The sequence below is a fragment of the Hyla sarda genome, chromosome 9, assembly GCF_029499605.1.
Source record: "Hyla sarda isolate aHylSar1 chromosome 9, aHylSar1.hap1, whole genome shotgun sequence".
Classification (NCBI taxonomy): domain Eukaryota; kingdom Metazoa; phylum Chordata; class Amphibia; order Anura; family Hylidae; genus Hyla; species Hyla sarda.
The window spans coordinates 167,894,898-167,914,499 of NC_079197.1; the positions used below are offsets into that span (position 1 = coordinate 167,894,898).

Genomic DNA, 19,602 nt, shown 5'->3' on the forward strand with positions numbered 1-19,602 from the left:
TCAGGACATTACACTGTGTATAGAGTGATGCCCGGCAATCATTGGCAGGGGGTGCAGCAGTGGGGGGACATTTACAGAATCTGCACCGCTTACTGATTCTTTCATTTTTCAGAGGCCTTTAAGAAAAAAAAAAAAAAAAAAAAAAAAAAAAGTGAAAGCAGTGATCTGATTGGTTGCAATGGGCAACAGGTGGACCTTTCCTTCGCACAGGTTTTGATAAATCTCCCCCAGTGTCTGTCCCTGGTCTGCGGTCCTTAGTGAGGACATAACATACCTGACTGGTTCCCTTAAACACCGCCATGACATACCGACACCTAAGGGGTTAAGACAGTAATTTGTGTATGAGCAGAACATCGCAACTTTACACTAAACATTTCAGAGCAGTGAGGACAGTGCCTGCAGAGCATTACATTCCAAGGACAGTGCCTGCAGAGCATTACATTCCAAGGACAGTGCCCCCAATGCCTGCAGAGCATTACATCCCAAGGACAGTGCCCCCAGTGCCTGCAGAGCATTACATTTCAAGGACAGTGCCCCCAGTGCCTGCAGAGCATTACATTCCAAGGACAGTGCCCCCAGAGCATTACATTCCAAGGACAGTGCCCCCAATGCCTGCAGAGCATTACATTCCAAGGACAGTGCCCCCAATGCCTGCAGAGCATTACATTCCAAGGACAGTGCCCCCAGTGCCTGCAGAGCATTACATTCCAAGGACAGTGCCCCCAATGCCTGCAGAGCATTACATTCCAAGGACAGTGCCCCCAGAGCATTACATTCCAAGGACAGTGCCCCCAGTGCCTGCAGAGCATTACATTCCAAGGACAGTGCCCCCAGTGCCTGCAGAGCATTACATTCCAAGGACAGTGCCCCCAGTGTCTGCAGAGCATTACATTCCAAGGACAGTGCCCCCAGAGCATTACATTCCAAGGACAGTGCCCCCAATGCCTGCAGAGCATTACATTCCAAGGACAGTGCCCCCAGTGCCTGCAGAGCATTACATTCCAAGGACAGTGCCCCCAGAGCATTACATTCCAAGGACAGTGCCTGCAGAGCATTACCTCCCAAGGACAGTGCCCCCAGTGCCTGCAGAGCATTACCTCCCAAGGATAGTGTCTGCAGAGCATTACATCCCAAGGATAGTGCCTGCAGAGCATTACATCCCAAGGATAGTGCCTGCAGAGCATTACATCCCAAGGATAGTGCCTGAAGAGCATTAAATCCCAAGGACAGTGCCCCCAGTGCCTGCAGAGCATTACCTCCCAAGGACAGTGCCTGCAGAGCATTACATCCCAAGGACAGTGTCCCCAGTGCCTGCAGAGCATTACCTCCCAAGGACAGTGCCTGCAGAGCATTACATCCCAGGGACAGTGCCCCAAGTGCATTACATCCCAAGGACAGTGCCCCCCAGTCCCTGCAGAGCATTACACTCCTAAGAGAACAGTGCACCCAGTCCCTGCATAGCATTACATCTCAGTGCACCCAGTCCCTGCAGAGCATTACATCTCAGTGCACCCAGTCCCTGCAGAGCATTACATCTCAGTGCACCCAGTCCCTGCAGAGCATTACATCTCAGTGCACCCAGTCCCTGCAGAGCATTACATCCCAGTCCTCCCCAGTCTATGCAGGGTTCCGCAGCGTCACCTCCACAGTAGCCCCGTCTACACAAGAGGGGATGGTCACATGGGCATGACGTCACCAGAAGGCCGTTAGCCGACAAGGAAACAGGATCTGTATGTTTTTTTTCCAGGTCAGCTGATCGGGTCATGTGACCGCGGACCTTGTGTTTTGTCACTTTCCAGGAAGCTGCGGTTCCGGTGCGGTATTTGATGTCTGTCGTGCAGCTGCCGCCATAGGGGAAAGAAAGACGGCGCCAGAGCTGAGTATGGACGGCGGTGTACCCATCTCCCTGCTGGTCATCACCCTGCTGGTGGGCAACTGTGCCCCTGATACCCAGGTGAGAGAGAACCATAGTATATGGCAGGATTTCACAACCAGGGGGCCTCCAGCTGTTGCAGAACTACAATTCCCAGCATGACCGGACAGCCTTTGGCTGTTCGGGCATGCTGGGAGTTGTAGTTTTGCAACAGCTGGAGGCACGCTGGTTGGGAAACACTGGTGTAAGGGGAAGCTCTAGCAATTACTAAACGCCAATTCCTTCCCTACTTAGAACAGATGCAATTGTAGCAGACCCTCAGCTGTGAGTGGTTATCTTTAGATTGCAACAATCTGCAATCTCCGGCCGTGGTGCAACTACTACTCCCAGCATGCCCTGAGCATCTGCAGCATCTGAAGGGTTAATACACCATGTGATACGGTTCCGCCATGTTGCTCTGTAAGTTTCTGCCGTGACGGTTAGATGCAGTGATAATGGGTGTGAGCATCTGATACACTGCGCCGCACCCTCTGCTGTGCCATCCTGTATGATGTAAGATCGCACCGCGTGATTCACACGCACAGACGCGCCCCCTCTGGTTTACCTAGATCAGGGGTCCCGGGCGCCGGGCAGGTGATTTCTTCAGGCTTTTGCCTCTGGTTCGGACAAGCAGTGCCAAATGCCGCAAGACTTCGCACATGTCGGCGCACACTGCTACTGTACCTATATATATCCCTGCTGCAGCCTATAACCAGCCTTCCTGGAGGGGCGCGCGCGATTGGTGATGTCATCGCATCCGCAGTGCAGGACACCGGGACTAGGGATCGACCGGGTATCTGTTTGGCCGATATTATCAGCCGATATTCAATATTTTGGGCATTATCAGTAGCGGCAATTACCTTGACGATAATGGCCCCCCCCCCCCCCCGCCGCCTCCCCGGCCAGAGATAGAGGTACACAGGCCCCCAGATAGATATTACCCCTCATCAGTGATAGGATCATATCTATCTGGGGGCCTCTATACCTACTGGGGAGCCATACCTGATGGGGATCATATCTATCTGGGGCATGATGGGGGCATTATATGTGAGGGGCGCATGATGGGGGCATTATATGTGAGGGGCGCATGACGGGGGCATTATATGTGAGGGGCACATGACGGGGGCATTATATGTGAGGGGCACATGATGGGGGCATTATATGTGAGGGGCACATGACGGGGGCAATATATGTGAGGGGCGCATGATGGGGGCATTATATGTGAGGGGCGCATGATGGGGGCATTATATGTGAGGGGCATTATATGTGAGGGGCGCATGATGGGGGCATTATATGTGAGGGGCACATGATGGGGGCATTATATGATGGGGGCATTATATGTGAGGGGCACATGATGGGGGCATTATATGATGGGGGCATTATATGTGAGGGGCACATGATGGGGGCATTATATGTGAGGGGCGCATGATGGGGGCATTATATGTGAGGGGCGCATGATGGGGGCATTATATGTGAGGGGCGCATGATGGGGTCATTATATGTGAGGGGCGCATGATGGGGGCATTATATGTGAGGGGCGCATGATGGGGTCATTATATGTGAGGGGCGCATGATGGGGGCATTATATGTGAGGGGCGCATGACGGGGGCATTATATGTGAGGGGCACATGATGGGGGCATTATATGTGAGGGGCGCATGATGGGGTCATTATATGTGAGGGGCGCATGATGGGGGCATTATATGTGAGGGGCGCATGACGGGGGCATTATATGTGAGGGGCACATGATGGGGGCATTATATGTGAGGGGCGCATGATGGGGGCATTATATGTGAGGGGCGCATAATGGGGTCATTATATGTGAGGGGCGCATGATGGGGGCATTATATGTGAGGGGCGCATGATGGGGTCATTATATGTGAGGGGCGCATGATGGGGGCATTATATGTGAGGGGCACATGATGGGGCATTATATGTGAGGGGCACATGATGGAGGCATTATATGTGAGGGGCGCATGATGGAGGCATTATATGTGAGGGGCGCATGATGGGGTCATTATATGTGAGGGGCGCATGATGGAGGCATTATATGTGAGGGGCGCATGATGGGGTCATTATATGTGAGGGGCGCATGATGGAGGCATTATATGTGAGGGGCGCATGATGGGGTCATTATATGTGAGGGGCGCATGATGGGGGCATTATATGTGAGGGGTGCATGATGGGGGCATTATATGTGAGGGGCGCATGACGGGGGCATTATATGTGAGGGGCACATGATGGGGGCATTATATGTGAGGGGCGCATGATGGGGGCATTATATGTGAGGGGCGCATAATGGGGTCATTATATGTGAGGGGCGCATGATGGGGGCATTATATGTGAGGGGCGCATGATGGGGTCATTATATGTGAGGGGCACATGATGGGGCATTATATGTGAGGGGCGCATGATGGGGGCATTATATGTGAGGGGCACATGATGGGGGCATTATATGTGAGGGGCGCATGATGGGGGCATTATATGTGAGGGGCGCATGATGGGGGCATTATATGTGAGGGGCACATGATGGGGGCATTATATGTGAGGGGCACATGATGGAGGCATTATATGTGAGGGGCGCATGATGGGGTCATTATATGTGAGGGGTGCATGATGGGGGCATTATATGTGAGGGGCGCATGACGGGGGCATTATATGTGAGGGGCACATGATGGGGGCATTATATGTGAGGGGCGCATGATGGGGGCATTATATGTGAGGGGCGCATAATGGGGTCATTATATGTGAGGGGCGCATGATGGGGGCATTATATGTGAGGGGCACATGATGGGGCATTATATGTGAGGGGCGCATGATGGGGGCATTATATGTGAGGGGCACATGATGGGGGCATTATATGTGAGGGGCGCATGATGGGGGCATTATATGTGAGGGGCGCATGATGGGGGCATTATATGTGAGGGGCACATGATGGGGGCATTATATGTGAGGGGCACATGATGGGGGCATTATATGTGAGGGGCGCATGATGGAGGCATTATATGTGAGGGGCGCAGATAATTTGAGTTTGAGACCCCTGATCTAGATCATTGTTTCCCAAAGAGTGCGCCCCCAGCTGTTGCAAAACTACAACTCCCAGCATGCCCGGACAGCCGAAGGCTGTCCGGGCATGCTGGGAGTTGTAGTTTTGCAACAGCTGGGGGCGCACTCTTTGGGACACACTCATGTAAATCCGCCATATGTGGCAAAACTTGATCCCTTCTTACACATGAATTAGGGTACGTGCCAGTCACATGACCGATGACAAGAATATTCTATATCGCTGTATGACTTTCTGTCTCCTTGTGCCCGCAGGTCGCCCCCGTCATCACCATGGAGCAGTTGTTGTGGATCAGCGGGCGCATGATCGGGGAGGTGGACACGTACCGCATTCCCCTGATCACCTACACCCCTCGGGGGCATCTCCTTGCCTTTTCTGAAGCTCGAAAACATTCTGCTTCTGACTTGGGGGCAAAGTTCATCGCCACCCGGCGCTCACATGATGGAGGTAATGCGGAAGCCTGCATTTTATTTATTTATTTATTTTTAAACCTGATACGTTCGCGTGTGTCCTAAAACATTTCACAGATGCCAAAAAAGTTTTAATTTACACCCTTAGGGCTGATTTGTCAGTACACGTGGATATCCTCTCAGTGTATCTACCTCAGTCTCGCTCGACCTAATTAAAGGGGTACTCCACTGAAAAACATTTTTTTTTTTTAAATGAACTGGTGCCAGAAAGTTAAACAGATTTGTAAATGACTTCTATTAAAAAATCTTTACCCTTCCAGTACTTATTAGTAGCTGTATGCTACAGAGGAAATTCTTTTCTTTTTGAATTTCTTTTTCGTCTTGTCCACAGTGCTCTCTGCTGACACCTCTGTCCGTGTCAGGAACTGTCCAGAGCAGCATAGGTTTGCTATGGGGATTTTCTCCTGCTCTGGACAGTTCCTGACACAGACAGAGGTGTCAGCAGAGAGCACTGTGGTCGTGACAGAAAACAAATCCAAAAAGAAAAGAATTTCCTCTGTAGCATACAGCTGCTAAAAAGTACTGGAAGGGTAAAGTTTTTTTTAATAGAAGTAATTTACAAATCTGTTTAACTTTCTGGCACCACTTGATTAAAAAAAAAAAAAAATTCCACTGGAGTACCCCTTTAAAGGGGTACTCCCGTGGAAAACTTTTTTTTTTTTTATCAACTGGTCCTGACCACTGTGCTCTCTGCTGACCTCTGCTTTCCATTTTAGGAACTTGAGAAAATCCCCATAGCAAACATATGCTTCTCTGGACAGTTCCTAAAATGGACAGCAGAGGTCAGCAGAGAGCGCTGTGGTCAGGACATCAGAGGAAATGCATTTCTTATTGGATTTCTCTTTAGTATACAGCCCCTAAAAAGTACTGGAAGGATTAAGATATTTTAATAGAAGTGATTTACAAATATGTTTAACTTTCTGGCACCAGTTGATTTAAGAAAAAATAAAAAATAAAGTTTTCCACGGTAGTACCCCTTTAAAGGGGTACTCTGCCGAAAACATCTTATCCCCTATCCAAAGGATAAGGGATAAGATGTCTGATCGCAGGGGTCCCACTTCTGGCGATCTCTGGGCCAGCAGACATCTACTCAATATTAAAGGGGTACTCCGCGTTAAACATCGTACGTAGCCAACACTCTTCCTCCCATAAACATGAATGGAGGGGGCGTGGCGGCCGCGTTCGCCAGTCATCAGGCACGGAGTGGAGTTCGCTCCATGCGAATAGGGGATAAGATGTTTTACGCGGAGTACCCCTTTTAATATTGAAAACACCAAAATAGAAAAAAAGTCTGCGGCAGATTGACGTAGCAAAATAATTTATAACTTTATTGTTAAAAGACACAATTTAAAATACATAAATGACGAAGAGTAATGGCAGCTGAAACAAAGGACATCTCCTGGATAAAGTGCATGGAAATGCTAAAGCGGCAAGTGCCAGACGCTGTATAATTAGTTGGGGAGGTAGGTATATATATATATATATATATATATATATATATATATACACAGATTGCACACAATATATAATGTATATATGCCAATGGAGGTAAATTTAGGCAATAGTGCATTTAAAGTGCAAAAAGGTATTATGCATCCTATCAAAGTGCATTGGTGCAAAAGGTGCGAGCTGAAACGAGACCCACATGTGCAAAATAAAGCGTGACCAGGAGACGTCAACCCCTACGACCTTTTCGGACGAAAGTCCTACTTCCAGGAGCGGCTCTCTCATAATGGGGGTAGGTATTTATAAGAGCAATGAACCAATCACAGTAAACATATAGTACAAACATGTAATGAAAACAGCCGTGGACCTGGTTGATCCTGCCGCATCTCTCACCTCAGCCCCATCATCTCCCCGGGCCCGGCGGCACGATCACGTGACCCCTGGTGTATGATGTCGGAGCCAAGTGACCGCAACACAGCCGGGGCCAGGGAGACGAGGGGGCCGAACGCAGCGTTACATAGTTTTACATGAAGCAAGAGCACCATCTGTTGGGCGGAGGTAAACATTGCAGATAAAGACAACATTGGAGGAAACATTGACATCTAGTGGTCATGTTAGAAATTGCAACATCCCGGACTTAGAGAACAGTAAGCATAGAAAGAGTGGTGAAAAGTAGTGAAAAGTAGTGCCAGGTGAGATGGTGAACTGGTGAGTGAAAGAAGAAAGAAAGAAGAGAAGAAGCACGATTCCCATATACATAGCAATATTTAAGTGGCATATCTAGAGTCATATACAAAAAATGTTATACACATCGTAGACCAACCTTTAAATATTGAACCCAGGTACAGAATTGCATTGAATTTTATTGGTGTATGCAGATGTGACATTACAAGAATGCATAATAATAAAAAATGATTAAATATTAAAAATAATAGCATCCGCCTAAAGGCAAGTCATGGATTTGCTTAAACCAAATGGATCCGTCTTGATACAATGGTTCCTTAAGGATACGATTGATGTTCCAAATAATTGCTGATGAGAGTAGATGGTATGTAGGCCGGATACTTCAGGCAGGTACAAATATATGACAGAAACACAGATTAAAATAATATCTACAAACAAATAAAAACCACATGAGAGAAAAGAAATGGAAAAGGAATGATCTACTTGCATCAGAACTGAATAATTCCAAAAAATGGGGAAAAAGGGTTTCGTTTAACCCAAATGGTGCCATGGTTTTAATCTTGTATATCCACCGAGATTCACACTGTGCCAGTCGCTTTGCCACATCTCCTCCTCTTTGGCCTTAAAGTCTGCGGCATTGATAGGATTCAACTAGGCCAAAGAGGAGGAGATGTGGCAAAGTGACCAATAAACACCAATAAAGACCTCCCTCCCTCCCCCCCCCCTTTGTGGTGTGGTGTGAACCCTCCCTTAGGCTGGGTTCACACCACGTTTTTGCAATACAGTTCCTGTATCAGGTTTTTGATTTAAAAAAAAAAAAAAAAAAAAAAAATGGATTCCTCAAAACCGGACTAAACTGTATCCAAACGTGTGTACAAAGTTTAATCCGTATACAGTGTGAAAAATGATGTCCGGTCGCATTCGATTTTTAAGAAATAAAAAACGTATACATTTTTAACTTTTCACTCCATTATGAATAAAGTTTCACTTGTTTGATTGAAATTCCAAGAAAAAAACTGTGCTAAGTCAAAAAGTTAGTGCTAAGTTAAACCGGTGCAAACCGGATGGATCCGTAGGCTTAAAAAAACTAAAAACGTATACGTTTCAATGTGGTTTTTCACCCGGACCAAAAACTGTGTTAGGCTACGGTTTTGGGTACGGGGAAAAAAAACTGATAAAACCGTACAGGATGGAAAACGGACACAACCTGATGCATCTTTTGCCATACGGTTTTCAATGGAGAGTCAATGCATACGGTCTTCTATACGGTTCCGTACGGTTTTCAAATTGAACACGTATATTGGTGTGAACCCGGCCTTACATGGCAGTTTTGGTTCATTTGCGCAGGAGACCCCCGACCTTGACCTCAGCCCCTATTTTCTGTATTGATTTTGAAATGTTATGGACCTGAGACGTCTGCTGCCCCCTGCAGGTTACACTTGGGGTCCGACCTCCTTCATTGTGGATGACGGGACGGCTCCGGACGGGCTCAATCTGGGAGCTGTGGTGGTGGATGACGAGACGAAGAATATATTCCTGGTATACACGCTGTGCGCCCACTACATCCAGTGTGGGGTCTCTAGCGTCATGGTGACTAACAGCTCGGACGATGGCATCACCTGGAGCATTCCAAGGAACATTTCCCATGAGATTGGCACCAAAATGTTTGCCCCCGGTCCAGGGTATGGAATCCAGGTGGGTGGAGACTGTGTAAAGCTGACCATATATCTAAGATGGCTGTCAGAAAAATACTAGCTAGGCTGATTACTGTTTCTTGGAATCCCTACATACGTGTGCATGCTCAGCTTGGCCAAGCGTGCATGTGTTTTTTAACCCCTTTCTGCCCTATGTCATAAATTTACATCATGGGAGGGTCGTTAAAGGGGTACTCCACTGGCCAGCGTTTGGTACTAAATGTTCCGAACGCTGTTTTCGCGCTGCGACTTTCGGCCACGCACCTCGTGATGTAACGGCCACGCCCCCTCAATGCAAGTCTATGGGAGGGGGCGTGACGGTCGTCACGCCCCCTCCCATAGACTTGCATTGAGGGGGCGTGACTGTTACATCACGAGGGGCGTGGTCGACAGTCGCAGCGCGGAAACAGCGTTCGGAACATTTACTACCTAACGCTTGCCACTGGAATACCCCTTTAATGCAAAATGAAGTTTATTTACAACATTAAGAGTTAACAGTCTCTAAAGTGAGCTCTGGGGATGTGCTCACTTAACCCCTTAAGGACCGAGCCCTTTTTCACCTTAAGGACCGGAGCGTTTTTTGCAATTCTGACCACTGTCACTTTAAACATTAATAACTCTGATGCTTTTAGTTATCATTCTGATTCAGAGATTGTTTTTTCGTGACATATTCTTCTTTAACTTAGTGGTAAAATATTATGGTAACTTGCATCCTTTCTTGGTGAAAAATCACCAAATTTGATGAAAAAAATGAAAATTTTGCATTTTTCTAACTTTGAAGCTCTCTGCTTGTAAGGAAAATGGATATTCAAATTATATTTTTTTGGGGTTCACATATACAATATGTCTACTTTATGTTTGCATCATAAAATTTATGAGTTTTTACTTTTGGAAGACACCAGAGGGCTTCAAAGTTCAGCAGCAATTTTGAAATTTTTCACAAAATTTTCAAACTCTCTATTTTTCAAGGACCAGTTCACGTTTGAAGTGGATTTGAAGGGCCTTCATATTAGAAATGCCCCATAAAAGGCCCCATTATAAAAACTATACCCCCCAAAGTATTCAAAATGACATTCAGTAAGTGTATTAACCCTTTAGGTGTTTCACAGAAATAGCAGCAAAGTGAAGGAGAAAATTCACAATCTTCATTTTTTACACTCGCATTTTCTTGTAGACCCAATTTTTGAATTTTTGAAAGGGGTAAAAAGGAGAAAATTTTTACTTGTATTTGAAACCCAATTTCTCTCGAGTAAGCACATACCTCATATGTCTATGTTAATTGTTCAGCGGGCGCAGTAGAGGGCTCAGAAGGGAAGGAGCGTCAAATGGTTTTTGGGGGGCATGTCACCTTTAGGAAGCCCCTATGGTGCCAGAACAGCAAAAAAACACACATGGCATACCATTTTGGAAACTAGACTCCTCAGGGAACGTAACAAGGGGTAAAGTGAACCTTAATACCCCACAGGTGTTTCACGACTTTAGCATATGTAAAAAAAATTATATATTTTTTACCTAAAATGCTTGGTTTCCCAAAAAATTTACATTTTTAAAAAGTGTAATAGCAGAAAATACCCCCCAAAATTTGAAACCCAATTTCTCCCGATTCAGAAAACACCCCATATGGGGGTGAAAATTGCTCTGCTGGCGCACTACAGGTCTCAGAAGAGAAGGAGTCACATTTGGCTTTTTGAAGCAAATTTTGCTCTGGGGGCATGTTGCATTTAGGAAGCCCCTATGGTGCCAGAACAGCAAAAAAAAAACACATGGCATACCATTTTGGAAACTAGACCCCTCGGGGAACGTAACAAGGGGTAATGTGAACCTTAATACCCTATAGGTGTTTCACGACTTTTGCATATGTGAACATTTTTTATTTTTTTTTACCTGAAATGCTTGGTTTCCCAAAATTTTTACATTTTTAAAAAGGGTAATAGCAGAAAACACCCCCCAAAATTTGAAGCCCAATTTCTCCCGATTCAGAAAACACCCCATATGGGGGTGAAAAGTGCTCTGCTGGCGCACTACAGGTCTCAGAAGAGAAGGAGTCACATTTGGCTTTTTGAAAGCAAATTTTGCTCTGGGGGCATGCCGCATTTAGGAAGCCCCTATGGTGCCAGAACAGCAAAAAAAAAACACATGGCATACCATTTTGGAAACTAGACCCCTCGGGGAACGTAACAAGGGGTAATGTGAACCTTAATACCCTATAGGTGTTTCACGACTTTTGCATATGTGAACATTTTTTATTTTTTTTTACCTAAAATGCTTGGTTTCCCAAAATTTTTACATTTTTAAAAAGGGTAATAGCAGAAAACACCCCCCAAAATTTGAAGCCCAATTTCTCCCGATTCAGAAAACACCCCACATGGGGGTGAAAAGTGCTCTGCTGGCGCACTACAGGTCTCAGAAGAGAAGGAGTCACGTTTGGCTTTTTGAAAGCAAATTTTGCTCTGGGGGCATGCCGCATTTAGGAAGCCCCTATGGTGCCAGGACAGCAAAAAAAAAAAAAACACATGGCATACCATTTTGGAAACTAGACCCCTCGGGGAACGTAACAAGGGGTTAAGTGAACCTTTATACCCCACAGGTGTTTTATGACTTTTGTATACGTAAAAAAAAAATTTTTTTTTTTACCTAAAATGCTTGTTTTCCCAAAAATTTTACATTTTTAAAAAGGGTAATAGCAAAAAATACCCCAGAAAATTTGAAGCCCAATTTCTCCCGAGTACGGCGATACCCCATATGTGACCCTAAACTGTTGCCTGGAAATACGACAGGGCTCCAAAGTGAGAGTGCCATGCGCATTTGAGGCCTAAATTAGGGATTGCATAGGGGTGGACATAGGGGTATTCTACGCCAGTGATTCCCAAACAGGGGGCCTCCAGCTGTTGTAAAACTCCCAGCATGCCTGGACAGTCAGTGGCTATCTGGCAATACTGGGAGTAGTTGTTTTGCAACAGCTGGAGGCTCCGTTCTGGAAACAGTGGCGTACCAGACGTTTTTCATTTTTATTGGGGAGGGGAGGGGGGCTGTGTAGGGGTATGTGTATATGTAGTGTTTTTTACTTTTTATTTTATTTTGTGGTAGTGTAGTGTAGTGTTTTTAGGGTACAGTCACACGAGCGGGGGTTCACAGTAGTTTCTCGCTGGCAGTTTGAGCTGCGGCAGAAAATTTAACGCTTCTCAAACTTGCAGCCAGATACTTACTGTAATCCTCCGCCCATGTGAGTGTACCCTGTACGTTCACATTGGAGGGGGGAACATCCAGCTGTTGCAAAACTACAACTCCCAGCATGGACGGTCTATCAGTGCATGCTGGGAGTTGTAGTTTTGCAACCGCTGGAGGCTCCGTTTTGGAAACAGTGACGTACCAGACGTTTTTCATTTTTATTGGGGAGGGGAGGGGGGCTGTGTAGGGGTATGTGTATATGTAGTGTTTTTTACTTTTTATTTTATTGTGTGGTAGTGTAGTGTAGTGTTTTTAGGGTACAGTCGCACGGGCAGGGGGTTCACAGTAGTTTCTCGCTGGCAGTTTGAGCTGCGACAGAAAATTTGCCGCAGCTCAAACTTGCAGCCGGATACTTACTGTAATCCTCCGCCCATGTGAGTGTACCCTGTACATTCACATTGGGGGGGGGGGGGGGGAAACATCCAGCTGTTGCAAAACTACAACTCCCAGCATGTACGGTCTATCAGTGCATGCTGGGAGTTGTAGTTTTGCAACAGCTGGAGACACACAGGTTGTGAAACACCGAGTTTGGTAACAAACTCAGTGTTTTGCAACCAGTGTGCCTTCAGCTGTTGCAAAAGCTACAACCACCAGCATGTACGGACAGCGGAAGGGCATGCTGGGTCTTGTAGTTATGCAACAGCCGGAGGCATACTACATTGGCTGGGGATGCTGGGGATTGTAGTTATGCAACAGCCGGAGGCATACTACATTGGCTGGGGATGCTGGGGATTGTAGTTATGCAACAGCTGGAGACACACTGGTTTACTACTTAACTCAGTGTGCCTTCAGCTGTTGCAAAACTACAACTCTCAGCAGTCACCGACAGCCAACGGGCATGCTGGGAGTTGTAGTTATGCAACCACCAGATGCACCACTACAACTCCCAGCATGCACTTTAGCTGATTGTGCAAGCTGGGAGTTGTAGTTACACAACAGCTGAAGGTACACTTTTACATAGAAAGAATGTGCCTTCAGCTGTTGCAAAACTATAAGTCCCAGCATGCCCATAAGGGCATGCTGGGAGTTGTGGTGGTCTGCCTCCTGCTGTTGCATAACTACAGCTCCCAGCATGCCCTTGTTACATGCTGGGAGCTGTTGCTAAGCAACAGCAGGGGGCTGTCACTCACCTCCAACGATCCAGCAGCACAGGTCAGTCCCTCGTCGTCGCCGCCGCCGCCGCCGCTCCTGGGGCCCCGATCCCAACAGGGACGCCGGGGATCGGGGTCCCCAGCACCGGGGGTCGTCTTCCCGCACCCGCTCACGTCCTCCGAAAGAGGGGCGGAGCGGGTTGCGGGAGTGACACCCGCAGCAGGCGTCCTGATTGGTCGGCCGGTAATCCGGCCGACGAATCAGGGCGATCGTGAGGTGGCACCAGTGCCACCTCACTCCTGCTGCCTCTGGCTGTTCGGGGCCGTCTCTGACGGCCCCGATCAGCCAGTAATTCCGGGTCACCGGGTCACTGGAGACCCGATTGACCCGGAATCACCGCAGATCGCTGGACTGAATTGTCCAGCGATCTGCGGCAATCGCCGACATGGGGGGACATAATGACCCCCCTGGGCGATATGCCGGGATGCCTGCTGAACGATTTCAGCAGGCATCCGGCTCCGGCTCCCCTCCGGCTAGCGGTGGGGGCCGGAAATGCTCAGGGCGTATCCATACGCCCTCGGTCCTTAAGGACTTGGAAACGGGGGCGTATGGATACGCCCTATGTCCTTAAGGGGTTAAAGGGGTACTCCGGTGGAAAACTTTATTTTTTTTTTTTAAATCAACGGGTGCCAGAAAGTTAAACAGATTTGTAAATTAAATCTATTAAAAAATCTTAATCCTTCCAGTACTTATTAGCTGCTGAATACTACAGAGGAAATTATGCTCTTTTTGGAACACAGATCTCTCTGCTGACATCACGACCACAGTGCTCTCTGCTGACATCTCTGTTCATTTTAGGAACTGTCCAGAGCAGCATATGTTTGCTATGGGGATTTTCTCCTACTCTGGACAGTTCCTAAAATTAACAGATGTCAGCAGAGAGCACTGTGTTCATGATGTCGGCAGTGAGCACTGTGTTCTAAAAAGAAAAGTATTTCCTCTGTAGTATTCAGCAGCTAATAAGTACTGGAAGGATTCAGATTTTTTAATAGAAGAAATTTACAAATCTGTTTAACTTTCTGGCACCAGTTGATTTAAAAAAAAAAAAAGGTTTTCCATGGGAGTTCCCCTTTAATAGATGATGAGTAATGGCTTCCTTTAGCAGCCAGGGCTCACCTCCAATGCCAGGCATCGGCAATAACACCAGTGGTCTGCATTAACCCATTAAAGGGGTACTCCCCTGGAAAACATTTTTTTTTTTTAAATCAACTGGTGCCAGAAAGTTAAACAGATTTGTAAATGACTTCTATTTAAACATATTAATCCTTCCAGTACTCATCAGCTTTTATTTGCTCCACAGGAAGTTCTTTTCTTTTTGAATTTTCTTTTCAGTCTGACCCACAGTGCTCTCTGCTGACACCTCTGTTCATTTTAGGAACTGTCCAGAGTAGGAACTAATCCCCATAGCAAACATATGCTGCTCTGGACAGTTCCTAAAATGGACAGAGGTGTCAGCAGAGAGCACTGTGGGTCAGACTGAAAAGAAAATTCAAAAAGAAAAGAACTTCCTGTGGAGCAAATAGAAACTGATAAGTACTGGAAGGATTAAGATTTTTAAATAGAAGTCATTTTCAAATCTGTTTTAACTTTCTGGCACCAGTTGATTTAAAAAAAAAAATAAAAAAAGTTTTCCACCAGAGTACCGCTTTAACACTCGTAGTATCAGTTACTGGTGCCGGTGGGTTCGCGGTCCCCATCAGCTGAGATGACAGCCGGAGGGTACCTACCTGCCTCCGTCTGATCGGCAGCTTATATAAGCAGAGTGCCAATAACAATAATCAATGCTACTAAAATTTTTTATCGGCCCCTTTTCCCATTTTTTAAATAAAAAACAAAAATAAAATGTGGTATAGTTGCGAGCGGAAATGTTCAAACTATTAAGCTATAACGTTACTGAAACCGCTCGGCCAATGGCGTAAACATAAATAAATATCAAAATCCAGAAGATTTTTGGTCACTTCATGTACCCAAAAAAAAAAAAAAAACATCAAAAAGTCCCATCAAAACAAAAATGGTAACAATAAAAACGACAGAGCCCAGTTCCAAAAAGTGATTCTCATGTATCCCCGTATACGTAAAAATAAGAGTTCTAGGGGTCACCTAATTTTCATACAAAAAGTTATTTGTTTAAAAGTAATAAGATAAAACGAAACCTATATTAATTGGCTATTCTTGTAATCGTATGGACTTACAGAATATAAATAGCATGTCATTTATACTGAAAATTGCACTGTGTAGAAACAAAAGGCCCCAAAATTTGCTAAATTGTTCTTTTATTTATTTATTTATTATTTATTTATGCCTTTTTTTATTTTTATTATTACTTTAGCTATAAATTTTTGTAGTAAAATGAGTCAAAAAAGGCTCTGTCATTAAAGGGTTAAAGATGAAAGAGCAAAGTTATGTGACTTTTCTTCTTCTATGTGAGTTTTTTTTTGTTGTTTCTTCACAGAAAAAGTTCTCCCCTATGAAGGGGCGGCTGATCGTCTGCGGACACGGGACGCTGGACGAGGACGGGATCTTCTGTCTGTTAAGCGATGACCACGGAGACAGCTGGAAAAAAGGAGGGAATCTGGAGGGGCTGCCATTCAAAACGCAGAAGCGACTGGGGGACTTCAGCCCGGACGAGTGTCAGGTAAGTGCCTCGGAGACACTCTCGTTGTGTTACCCATGATCCTCTCTGCTTCCTCTGACCATGTCCCCTTCACAGCCCTATGAGCTCCCGGACGGCACCGTGGTTATAAACGCCCGGAACCAGTACTTCTACCACTGCCGCTGCCGCATCGTGGCCCTCTCCACCGACGGCTGTGACACGCTTCCTCTGGAGAACGTCCGCTTCGACGAGGGCTTACCGGACCCAGCGGTGGCTGCCGGCGCCTTATACAAAGGCGGCATTACCTACTTTGTCAACCCTGCTAACCAGGCTCACAGTAAGATTTTTCAATCATTGTAGAACTTTTAGGGCTATATATGGGGGTACTACATGATGCAGGACATTGCCTGATCACTGCATCACAGCTATCTGTAAGAATATAGAGGTAAAGCAGTGTTTGCCTTCCAAGGTGCCTCCTACTGTTGCAAAACTACAACTCCCAATATTCCCGGACTGCCGTTGCAACATTAGTCGGTCCATAGTTTGGAGACTTTCTGTAGCTTTTTATTTCCTTGTCTGTAACCCTTAGTGGCGGATGGGCGGCCCTCTAGTGACGGATGGGCGGCCCTCTAGTGGCTGATGGGTGGCCCTCTAGTGGCTGATGGGTGGCCCTCTAGTGGCTGATGGGTGGCCCTCTAGTGGCGGATGGGTGGCCCTCTAGTGGCGGACGGGCGGCCCTCTAGTGACGGGTGGGCGGCCCTCTAGTGACGGGTGGGCGGCCCTCTAGTGACGGATGGGCGGCCCTCTAGTGACGGTTGGGCGGCCCTCTAGTGACGGTTGGGCGGCCCTCTAGTGACGGTTGGGCGGCCCTCTAGTGACGGTTGGGCGGCCCTCTAGTGGCGGATTGGCGGCCCTCTAGTGGCGGATGGGCGGCCCTCTAGTGGCGGATGGGCGGCCCTCTAGTGGCGGATGGGCGGCCCTCTAGTGGCGGATGGGCGGCCCTCTAGTGACGGATGGGCGGCCCTCTAGTGACGGATGGGCGGCCCTCTAGTGACGGTTGGGCGGCCCTCTAGTGACGGTTGGGCGGCCCTCTAGTGACAGGTCCTGACTTTCCACTACCCATCTGTAGCTGCTTGCCTGCCAGTAGGGGGCACCACAGTGTGTATCAAGGGAATTTTGCCAGAGCTGTCCTGTGGTACAGGGCTTGCAACGCTGGTACTAGGCCCAGGTTAGGGCTTGTTCCTGTTTGGCTGTCTGGGCATGCTGGGATTTGTAGTTATGCAACAGCTGGAGGCACCCTGGTTTGGAAACATTGTTCTAGTCTGTGGGACTCCTCCCATCTCTGTCTCTTCTCTTCAGGGGTCAATCTCACTCTTCGTTGGAGCTTCAATTCCGGGGACTCCTGGGAACAAAATTCTATCCAGATCTGGCCAGAAGCTAGCGGCTACTCCAGCCTCACCACCCTGTCCCGTCACATGGAGGATAACGAGAACATCTATATTATCTACGAAAAGGGAAGAAAAGACATTACAGAGTCCATCGCTATAGTGAAGGTCAATATGTACGGCAACATCTGACCCCATGAAGGAGGAGATAAAGGATTCACAAGACTCTCTCTATGCACATTCCACTTCTTCTCCTACGTGATCTCTCTTAATAAGAGGTCACAATAAATGGACTGTCTACTTGAACTTTTCGGTATCATCTGGGTATTGCACATAGTTATTTGTATGAACTGTTATAGAGGGTCCTCCTTTAGGACTTCTCTTATATAGCCAGAAGCTCCCACAAAGATGAAAGACCATGGGGATCTCTTTCTTACATGGACATCTATTATCAGATCTGCTGAGCAATTCCATTGGTCGGGAGAAGCACCTCTTTAAGCGGACAGCCCCTTTTTAAAATCATAATTCAGAAGAATTGTGAGGCATATTAAACAGGTTGTGGAGTAAAAAAACAATTTGTAAATGGTGTCAAAAAGTATAATAAAGCAACTTACTAATATAATGTCATTGGCCATAGTGTAAAAATCTTCCATGTAAGCTGTGACATCACGTCAAGGGATGTGAAAGCAGTCTGCTCCCTCCTCCTGGCCGAGATCATTGTTGTGAAGAGGGGAGCTCATCTTCTGCTCATTAGATAAGGCAGCAGGAAGCCATTCTCAGTCATCAGACTGCTGCCTTATCTAATAAGTAATCACTGGTCTTGTTCTGAGCAGACAGGAAGGAAGGGAGGAGGAGGGACATGAGCTCTCTGCATTCACAGCCTGTGACGAGACGTCACAGCTTACAAGGGAGTGCTGATCTCTGTACTATGGATAATAACATTATATTGCTTTATTATACTTTTTGACACCTTACACGGTTGTTGATTTCTTCACCGGATAACCAAATGAAGTCACAGATCATTCGAATGAGACTGTCCGCTTTCTTGTACTTGGTGCTCAGTTGACCCCTCGGCCCTATCGGAGCCAGTCGGAGAAATCTTCAGTGAAAAAGTGGAGTAACCAACTGAGGGCCCTTCCCACCAACATTCTTGACACTTTTTTTATTTTTTATTTTTTTTGTTGGTTGCTATATAATTAATGAGACAGTTTGATAATATATACTGTAGATTTCGAGTTTTCTCCTACCCATCGGCACAGGGTCAAACTTAGAAAATGTGTGTGAATAGTGATTGATGGAATTCGCTGCAGTCCCCTTTATGGCCAATCATATAATTTCCCAGGAAATCTATCACTTATAAAAAAAATTGTGAAATAAATAAAAATGGAGATAATTTTACCTGGGGAAAAATCAATTCACAGATATAAGCTTTGTACAGATGTAGCAGAGCTGAGTTCCTTGTTTTGCACCACTCCTTGTAACTATCTAATTTATATATAATATTTAATATAAATATATATAAATATATATATAGCGTGTATATATATATATATATATATATATATATATATATATATATATATAAATATTTATTATATATATATATATATATATATATATATATATATTTAAATATTATATATATATATATATATATATATTTAAATATTTATTATATATATATTTATAATTTTTTATTTACACATTTTGATTTTGCATTAACAAGTGCAGCTAAACCAAATGGGATTTGCTACATCTGTATAGTGGGTGTTCAACGGATGGTGTATATATATTTTTTGCCTTTATATATTTGTATACGTATGGAAAAGAAAAGCTATGGCGGTGTTGCCTGACCAGGGTTCCTCCAGCTGTTGCCGTTGGCTGTCCGGGCATGCTGGGAGTTGTAGTTTTGCAACAGCTGGAGGCACCCTGGTCAGGCAACACTGCTACAGAAAATTGTTTGTTCAGGACTCCA

At 46.1% G+C, this 19,602-nt stretch overlaps 1 protein-coding gene across 1 annotated transcript; it reads left to right on the forward strand.

Moving 5' to 3' along the window:
• Positions 1-1,694: 1,694 nt before the first annotated feature.
• Positions 1,695-19,133, forward strand: NEU1 (neuraminidase 1). The gene is made up of 6 exons (XM_056540951.1): positions 1,695-1,954; positions 5,230-5,422; positions 9,008-9,270; positions 16,102-16,284; positions 16,360-16,579; positions 17,602-19,133. The coding sequence occupies exons 1-6, from the start codon at positions 1,883-1,885 to the stop codon at positions 17,817-17,819; spliced, it is 1,149 nt and encodes a 382-aa protein (XP_056396926.1). The 5' UTR covers positions 1,695-1,882; the 3' UTR covers positions 17,820-19,133.
• Positions 19,134-19,602: the final 469 nt, after the last annotated feature.

What these genes read in the sequence shown, in the direction of transcription:
- NEU1 (XM_056540951.1), top strand. Translation starts at nt 1,883, where the DNA reads ATGGACGGCGGTGTACCCATCTCCCTGCTGGTCATCACCCTGCTGGTG. An exon ending in CCGGCGCTCACATGATGGAG is followed by an intron (nt 5,423 to 9,007) that starts GTAATGCGGAAG and finishes TGCCCCCTGCAG; the next exon opens with GTTACACTTGGGGTCCGACC. An exon ending in CCCTGCTAACCAGGCTCACA is followed by an intron (nt 16,580 to 17,601) that starts GTAAGATTTTTC and finishes TCTTCTCTTCAG; the next exon opens with GGGTCAATCTCACTCTTCGT.